Source organism: Molothrus ater, chromosome 23, assembly GCF_012460135.2.
Source record: "Molothrus ater isolate BHLD 08-10-18 breed brown headed cowbird chromosome 23, BPBGC_Mater_1.1, whole genome shotgun sequence".
In the NCBI taxonomy this organism is placed as follows: Eukaryota; Metazoa; Chordata; class Aves; order Passeriformes; family Icteridae; genus Molothrus; species Molothrus ater.
The window spans coordinates 562538-571527 of record NC_050500.2 but is presented as its reverse complement, the minus strand read 5'-3'; the positions used below and the strand labels follow the sequence as shown (position 1 = coordinate 571527).

General features: G+C 54.2%; 1 protein-coding gene across 1 annotated transcript; it reads left to right on the top strand.

Annotated features, from left to right (window-relative positions):
* Positions 1 to 279: 279 nt before the first annotated feature.
* KLHL17 (kelch like family member 17) lies at positions 280 to 7163 on the top strand. Its single transcript, XM_036396460.2, has 4 exons — positions 280 to 698; positions 2102 to 2175; positions 2865 to 3046; positions 4031 to 7163. Exons 1-4 carry the CDS (start codon positions 659 to 661, stop codon positions 4257 to 4259), a joined length of 525 nt encoding a protein of 174 aa, XP_036252353.1. The 5' UTR covers positions 280 to 658; the 3' UTR covers positions 4260 to 7163.
* Positions 7164 to 8990: the final 1827 nt, after the last annotated feature.

Genomic DNA, 8990 nt, shown 5'->3' with positions numbered 1-8990 from the left:
AGACGAGGATCTGACTCCATGGTTCAGAAGGCTTGATTTATTATTTTATGATATATATTACATTAAAACTATACTAAAGAATAGAAGGAAAGGTTTCATCTCAGAAGGCTGGAAAAAGAAAAGAAAAAAAAGAAAAGAAAAGAAAAGGAAAGAAAAGAAAAAAAAGAAAAGAAAAGAAAAGAAAGAAAAGAAAAGAAAAGAAAAGAAAAGAAAAGAATGATAACAAAGGCAGCTGTCTCAGGCTCTCTGTCCAGTCAGCTCTGCTGTGATTTCTGGCCATTAATTAGAAACAACCACACGAGCCCAATCCCAGATGCACCTGTTGCATTCCACAGCAGCAGATAACCATTGTTTGCATTTTGTTCCTGAGGCCTCTCAGCTTCTCAGGAGGAAAAAATCTTAAGGAAAGGATTTTCAATGCAAAGATGTCTGCGAGACACCTCCTTCTCCCAGTGGGAAGACCCCACTTTGTAGCCCCCTGCCCCAACAGAACCCAGCCTGTGCCAGCTCCCCTCCATTGTCTGCCCCCAGTCCCTGGGAGCTCCCCTCATCCCAGAGCTTTGCCCTGAGCTTTTCCCGTGTCCCACCCGTGTCGCTGTGTCCCTGCAGTGCGGAGAGGTACGACCCCCTGACGGGCACCTGGACGTCCATCGCTGCCATGAGCACCCGCAGGCGCTACGTGCGCGTGGCCACGCTAGGTGGGTGCTGCCGGGGGGCTGGGGGGTCCTGGGCAGGCTCCCGAGGGCTCCCGAAACTCAGCAAAACTCCCGAAACAGCTAATAGCAATGCTACCTGCTCCTCTAATTCAGACACAACAGTACTGAGGAAAAAAGTAAAAACAATCTAAATTAAAGGTTGGCCCTCCATTGCGATTACCTAATTAGTCTGATATTAATCAAAATTTAAATCAAGATTTAAATTCAAGGAAACAACTCTTTGCATTACCTGTAAAATACAATCGTAATCATGTAAACCCACGATTTGAAAGTCTTTCTCACCATGACATAAAAGAACTGCATCAAGCTTTAAAAGAAAGTAAATTCTCTTCTCCTTTTATTTTAATAATGTGTTAAAAGTATTTTTAATTCTTATAACTTAGTCCCTGCTAGTTATCGAAATGTAACTTCCCTAATTTTACCCAATTCACAGTATCTTTTATAAAAATTACAATAATTTTTACTACAATAATATTGGTGTGCTCCCTGCTCTGCCCTCCTCCCTGACACCTGGGATTCAGCACGCTCTGGAGGCAGTTCCTGCAGGGATCCATAAATTGTTCCTCTAGTTTTTGTAGCAAGGGGCTGCCAGTGGATGGAGGGATCTGGGCCTGTCCAGCCTTTCTCTTCTTCTTCTTCTTGGCCTCCATCTTCTGGGTGATGTTGGCATTTTGGACTGGTTTAGAGTTGAAGCTCAGTGTCTAACATAGGTGATAGGTAATTGTAAATATTGTACAGGTAGTTTTTAGTATTAAAAGAGTTCTCCATCTTGCCCCCTGAACCCCCATTCTAAAAACCCCAAAAATCTATTTTTTCACCCTGTGTGAATTCACTATCACTCTACTTAAGACTTTCGTGGCTTGCAAGTCTTCATATAAAAATTTGCTCCATGGCTCATGTGCCATTTCCTAAGGCCTTTCCAATCACTCCTCCCAGGACAAACAGAAGTCCTTGGCCATGGGCTGAGGAGGAGACCAGCTCACTGCAAAGCCTTTTTCAGCACTGGAGAACTCTAACACAGTGCCACAACCATTATTATTTCTCCCTGTGCTCTGTAACAGTGGAGGTATTTGGACCCACAGCCCATGTGAATGTCACACATCTGTTCATGCAAAGCAGAAAGAGCCTAAAACAGCACAAAACTCCCAAAGAGCAGCACAGGGAGGTTCCCACCAAAGGGTTTTCAGGGCAGGATCTGTGTGGCCAGAGCAGGACTGGCCCCACAGACGTGACCTGGCACACAAGTGACTCAGCACAGTGGCACCTGCGCTGAGGCTCAGCCTGGACCCGTGTGGGCGCCTCCAGAGTGGCACCTGTGACCTTGTGAGTGGCTGTGGTGGGACAGGAGGTGTCCTCAGCTCATGCCTGTGCCTCTGTCTTTGCAGAAGGAAACCTCTATGCAGTGGGGGGCTACGACAGCTCGTCCCACCTGGCCACGGTGGAGAAGTACGAGCCCCAGGTACGTGTGGGAGGGAGATTGGGGTGACTCTCGTGCTTCTCCCCTCTTCAGGAAGGCCTCAAGGCACCGTGCATGGCTGGGGGATGAAGGGGGATCAGCAGGGCCGCTGCATCCAGGGTGCAGTCCTGAGCAGAGTGACCCAAAGCTGCTCTGTGAGAGCTCCCTGTGAGGTTTGGCCACCAGAACAGCCCCAGGCCCCACTGCCCGTGGTTCTGAGGGCAGCAGGGATCCTGTCTGTGCCCTGAGCTGCTCCCAGCTCCCAGCTGGTGGCAGGCTGGGGACACAGCTCTGCTCCAGCAGGGTCGGTCACTGCAGAGAGATCAAAGAGACGGTCCTGGAGGCTTTTCCTGAGCTGCAAAGCCCCAGCTGCACTCACTCAGATTGGAAACAGATACAGCTCAACCCCCAGGGCTGGGCTGGCATTCAGCTGGGGCACAACTGGGTGGCCTGGCACGGGCACCTCTGTGCCCCTGGGATGGCTCCTGCCAGCTGCTGCTGCTGTGCTCTCTGAGAGCTGCTGCTCTCTGTGCTCTCCAATTCCTCCTGCCAACTGCAGGACAGCGGGGAGAACAAAGTGATCCCCCCAAAAGGCTTTTCATGGCAGGGGCTGCATGGCCAGAGCAGGACTGACCTGTCAGGGGTGTGTGGGAAATGCCCTGTGGGGTGGCTGATGGGGTCCCTGTGCCCAGGTGAACACCTGGAGCCCCATTGCCAACATGCTGAGCCGCAGGAGCAGCGCGGGCGTGGCCGTGCTCGAGGGGATGCTCTACGTGGCTGGTGGCAATGATGGCACCAGCTGCCTTAACTCTGTGGAGCGCTACAACCCCAAATCCAACACCTGGGAGAGCGTGGCCCCCATGAACATCCGCAGGTAAGGAAGGGGCTCTGCCCCTCTGGAGCCTCAGGAGCGGGGATCTGGCCTTGCTGTGCCACGAAACAGGCACACCACGGGGTTTGGGGCTTTGTGGCTGGCTCAGCACGCTCCTGCCGTGCTCAGAGGGATTGGAGGGAGAGCCAGCAGGGCACAGCAGGGATGTTGTGCACAGGGATTTACCCTCAGCACTTTGTGTGGCCATAAAGAACCACGGCTTGAGCTGGCTGAGCCCACCGAGATGCTGCTGGGCTCTGGGAGGAATTAAGGCTTGCAAGGCCGAGGATTTTGGGCTCAGAGGGTTTGGTAGTTGATGGGGTTTGGTAGTTGATGGGGTTTGGTATTTGATGGTTTGGTATCTGATGGGGTTTGGTATCTGATGGGGTTGGGGTGAGAGGGTCAGAGTGAAGGGGGAACTCAGAGGGTTGGGTGTTTGATGGGGTTTGGTATTTGATGGGGTTTGGTATTTGATGGGGTTTGGTATCTGATGGGGTTTGGTGTTTGATGGGGTTTGGTATTTGATGGGGTTTGGTGTTTGATGGGGTTGGGGTAAGAGGATCAGAGTGAAGGGGGAACTCAGAGGGTTTGGTGTTTGATGGGGTTTGGTATCTGATGGGGTTTGGTATTTGATGGGGTTTGGTATCTGATGGGGTTTGGTGTCTGATGGGGTTTGGTGTCTGATGGGGTTTGGTATCTGATGGGGTTTGGTGTTTGATGGGGTTGGTATCTGATGGGGTTTGGTATTTGGTGAGGTTTGGTATCTGATGGGGTTTGGTGTTTGATGGGGTTTGGTGTTTGATGGGGTTGGGGTGAGAGGGTCAGAGTGAAGGGGGGCTCTGTGGCTCTGTGCTGTGCTCTGCCTGTTGGTGCCCCAGCAGTCCATTTCCCCGGGCTGTTTGTGGGGTGCCACAGCTCCGGGCAGGTCCCTGCCGTGCTGAGCTCTCCCCAACCCCTCCCAGCTCACCCCGCGCTCTCCCCATGCAGGAGCACCCACGACCTGGTGGCCATGGACGGGTGGCTCTACGCCGTGGGCGGCAACGACGGCAGCTCCAGCCTGAACTCCATCGAGAAGTACAACCCGCGCACCAACAAGTGGGTGGCCGCCTCGTGCATGTTCACCCGCCGCAGCAGCGTGGGGGTGGCCGTGCTGGAGCTCCTCAACTTCCCGCCGCCCTCCTCGCCCACGCTCTCGGTGTCCTCCACGAGCCTTTGACACCGAGCCCGGCCGTGCCTCGGCCCCCGGGGACAGCACCTGAGCCAGCCCGGCCGTGCCGCGGGGCTCTGCCCGCTCTGGGCACACCCGCGGGGCCGCCAGATGTGCTTCCAGCAGGGCTTCCCCTCTGGAGGGCGAGCGGAGGGGCCAGGCTCGTCCAGCGCCCCCCAAAGCCCCTCTGGGCAAGGGGGAGCCCGAACCATTGCTGCTTCTGGGCCTGCCGTGCTCCAGCCGTGCCACCGGGCGCTGCCAGCCCTGCGGGGGCCCAGGGGACAGTGTGTGACACGCACTCCGAATGTCACTGCAGCCAAGCCCAGCCCGAGGTGTGTGCCCTGCTCCGAGGGCGTCTCTCTGATGCCTTAACCACAGCAAGAGAAGAGGCCCAGCCCAGGCACAGCCCTGCAGGATGGGGAGGGTCCCTCTGGGGCCCAGCTGAGCGCGGCTCTGGCCAGGCTGGTGGCTGCAGGGGCCTTGGTGGCACCGCTGCCATCGCTGCTGGCCCAGGCGCCGGGACTGGGACTCTCCGGGAATGGCCTGGCCTGTTTGCTGTTCCCCTCTCTGCAAAGCAGACTCTGGGTTTGTGGAAAGGAATCAGTTCTTGCAAGAAGAACAGTCCAGCCTTCCGAACGAGGACGATTGCCTGGCATTACTTTTTTGGGTATTAATTTTTTTATTTGAATGCTAATATGACTCCATATCCCTTTCTTTTTTACACTGCCCTGGTATTCCCCATCCCCTCTGCTCTCCAGGCAGCAGAAGGGATGCAGTTCCTTTTTTCATTTGTTGAGGAGGTGATTCCTGTGCCCTGGAAGCTCTCTCTGGATGCGTGGGGTGTGTGCACGTGTGAGAGGCCAAAAGCAGCACGGGAGGGACCCTTTCCCATTAGCGACTCCCTGGCAATTAAACAACCACTCTAATGAGCTAAAGCTTGGATAAATTAGCACTGTGAGGCCTGTCCTAGAGCCAGGGCCCCCGTGCTGTGGTGTTTTCAGGGTGTGCTCTGGGTGTGAGCCGTGAGCTGAGGCACAGCTCAGGTGCTCCCCACACCACAGAGGAACGACTCAACCACTGGTACCTCAATGTGTTCAAATGTTCAAATGTAGCATTGGAAATATGGTCCAGCTGTTTGGAACTCATTCCTTCCTCCTTTTTCCCCCCCCCTACTGCCCAGTTCTCACTCACAGAGCTCAGATTTCACTCCTGTGGTACCTGTGGGCCTGAATTTTCAAGTAGCAAGAGATTTCTGCTCCTTAAACTCTTCTGAAAGAGGAGTTTAAAATGAGACAGGGACTCCCCAGGTTCAGATCCTTTTCTTGGCAGTCTGGTTTCCCCTGGACAGGTGCCTGCAGGTTTCCCAAGCCCACTCACAGTGCCTCACGTTGTACCCCTGGAATTCCCAGCAGCTTCTGCAAACCAGGGCTGCTTCCCCCTCCAGCCTCTCCCCAAGGACAGTCTAAGCTTCTCAGGCTGGGGAGGCCTTTTTGGCTTTTGGAACAGGCTCCAAATGCTCTTTTTGTCCCCTTCTCCCTGTCACAGCTCAGCAGTTCCCTATTTCCCTGTCCTGCAGAGCCCCCTGTGAGTGCCCAGGCTCTGCAGGTGTCTCCCAGCAAGGTCAGAGCAATCTGCTTTGTTCAAAACCTGATGAAACCAGTGAAATCTGCTCTCTTTGGTGCACGTGCCTCCACCCAAGTGAGCTCTCAGCCCTTTCCATCCTGCTCCTGCAACCAACGAAGGGATTTCCCTCTCCTGCTGGGCTCTCATCCAGGTGTCCCTGGCTCCAGGGCCCCCTTTGCAGGAGGATCAGCCCAAAAGCCCCACGGAGAGGAGGAAGGGGCTGGTGCTGGGCTGGAGGTGCTGAGGAGCTCAGGAGGGGTCAGGAGTGAAGGGAGAGGGGAGCCCAGCCAGGAGCTGCAGTGCAGGAGCTGCAGAGAGGGAAACGGGGCTGGATTCAAACAAGGAGCGAGATGGGGCAGTGGCTCAGAGCCTCTGCTCCAGCTGGGGCTGCTGCAGAGTGGGGAGGGAGCTGTGCCTTGGGAGCAGAACCTGAGGGAAGTGGGAAATGCAGCAGAATTTTGGTGCCACTGCAAATCCTGAGGGAAGTGGGAAATGCAGCAGAATTTCGGTGCCACTGCAAATCCTGAGGGAAGTGGGAAATGCAGCAGAATTTTGGTGCCACTGCAAATCCTGTGTGGTGCTCTCCTGCTTCCTGAGGAGCAGGGACAAGGGCAGAGTGGCTCCTGTGTCCCCTGGCTGGCTCCTGAGCAATACCCACTGAGCCTGCGCCACGAGGAGGGAGCCTCCTGTCTGTGCTGCCCAAACTATGCAGGAAAGGGCAAAAGAACCCCCCAGCATCTCCTGGGGGTCCCCAGCCCCCCGACCCACACTGTGTGGACACGAGGTGTCAGCCCCTGCCCTGGGACGTGCCAGGGTGGGATTGCTCCTGGTGCTGCTCGTCCCCTGCCGAGGAGGAGGAGGAGGAGGAGAGCTCGGAGGGGACGCCTGTCTGTGTCTGTCTGTCTGTCTGTGCTGTCTGAGGGGAGGAGAACAACTCTGTGTGGCTTCCCTGCCAGTTTCAGTCCGTGCTGTCCCGCCCAAGATGTTCCTTGTCTGGATTCCCAGCAGAGGAGCGTCCCCAGGCCAGGGGCTCCGGGCTCTGGGGTCTTTCCCAGCAGGGCCAGGCTGGAGCCCCTGCCCTGGTTTGGGGGCAGAGGCTCCCTTGGCCTCCCTGCTGGGCACACCTGGTCCAGATCCATGTCCAAGCGTCGTCACTTTGATTTCTCTGTAACTTTATCCGACTTTATTTATGTGGAACTCTGTTTTCTCTGAATTTTTTGCACTACACGGGGCTGGGGAGGGGATACAAGCAATAGAAGCCAACGTGTACAATAAAGACATTTTCTTGGAGAGCGGCTCCTGCCTCGTGCATCCTTCACTGCCCCTTCCCTGGCTCCTGGGGCTGCTCCCTCCTCCCCAGCCAGGGCAGGGCTCCCCAGGCAGAGGGTGCAGAGCTCTGCCTCTGCTTGAGCATCCAGGGCAGGTTCAGGCTGTGTCAGGGGAGGGTTTGGGATGGGGATCGGGGAAAGGTTCTTCCCCAGAGGCTGTTGGGCAACCCTGGGCTTCATATAAAGTGTCAGCTTCATATAAAGTGTCAGCTTCATATAAAGTGTCAGCAGTTCTCCTCACAGCTCAGTCCCACAAAACCTTTTCCAGCCCCAGAACGAAGGACACCGCTGCAGCTTCAGACCCAAAAAAGTGCAAACAGCAGGGAATTGAGGAGAGCAAACTGGGAGGGTGGGACTGCATCACCTGGAGCTGGAACTGGGCAATGAACCCCAATATAGAAACGGACCAAAACTGATAAAGGGTGAAAACTCCTGACTCTGAGTCCATCTTGGGCAGAGCCCTGGCCAGGTTCTTGTTCTGCCCAAGGTGTATCCTTTGAAGGGCTTTTAATAAATCCCCACTTTATTCCTTTAACTCTGCCCAGCCTTTAACTTCCTTCATTTATTTTAAACCCCACTTTATTCCTTGAACTCTGCCCAGCCCCTGTCCCAGGGCAGCCTCTCATGGCTCCGGTGCCCCCTGTCCCTGCCAGCCCTGCTGGTGTCACTGCTGTCCCTGTGACAGCAGCAGGAGCTGCACTTGTGCCCCTGCTCTGAGCGGGGAGGTTTTATTGAGCTCCAGCTGCAGGAGCAGCGCGTTTGTGGTCACGGCCTGACCGTGTTAGCCACGGATCTGGGAGCAATCCCCCTTTTCTGCACAGGACGCAGCTGGGGCTGTTTGCTGATGTCAGACAGGAGCTGCTGGGCTGCTGCTGGGCTCTCTCCCAGCTGTGCAGAGAGCAGAGAGCAGCCCCTGCCGTGAAAATCATGGAATTTGTGGTGGGGGCCCTCCAGAGGGGGGTGCTGGTGCTGTGCTGGGCCAGGAAGGGTTAATGGGTTCTGGGCACAAGGGGGGGGGGGGGGGTAAAGGAGCTGCTTTGAGAGGTCAAAAATGGGGAGAAATTTTATGGCACATCCGTTCTCAGCTGCTCTCTCCTGGCCAGTGTGGCCTGAGCATGGAATCCCTTTTTGGGGAATATTTTGTAACTGCTGGGGTAAAACACAAATGGGAGTGTGTCCATCAACCCCAGCTTGATCCCAAGAGATTCCCCAGGAAAACCTCCTGAAATAACCTGTACATTTGTCACAACACGTCCTCTGTGGTGTTTCTTACATCACTGTTATTTGTGCTCACTAAAGCTGATTTTTTTTCAAACATGCCAATTCAATTCAATTCGTTTTGACAAGATCTGATTTCCACAGCCCCGTGTTCATTTGTATTAATTATATTCTCCTCCTGTAATTCTCAAAGTTAATCCAACTCCCTCACAGCTGTTACATCATTTTCCCAGGAATTACTGTCAACTGGCAACCCCATAATTACCAGGGTGGTTTTTTACCCATGGAAACACTGATATCCCTGTTAAATTATGCAATTTCTTTGCAAATTCCGTGGTCCTGCAAGACTGAATTGCAACAGTGACTCAAGCCCTTTGTGTTCAGCTCTTTCAAACTTTCTAATGTGAATTCTCTCTATATTTTGAACCAGAGCATTCATTTTGTGTTTACTTCTTAGCAGCCACCTGAAAATAAAAAGGGTTTCTCGTTTGCTATGGCTGTAATTCCTGGGGGTTTTTCCAGCACAGAAATACTGAGTCTGCATTTACCTTCTGTCATTAACTTCTCCTTT

What these genes read in the sequence shown, in the direction of transcription:
- KLHL17 (XM_036396460.2), top strand. Translation starts at nt 659, where the DNA reads ATGAGCACCCGCAGGCGCTACGTGCGCGTGGCCACGCTAG. An exon ending in TGGAGAAGTACGAGCCCCAG is followed by an intron (nt 2,176 to 2,864) that starts GTACGTGTGGGA and finishes CCCTGTGCCCAG; the next exon opens with GTGAACACCTGGAGCCCCAT. An exon ending in GCCCCCATGAACATCCGCAG is followed by an intron (nt 3,047 to 4,030) that starts GTAAGGAAGGGG and finishes CTCCCCATGCAG; the next exon opens with GAGCACCCACGACCTGGTGG.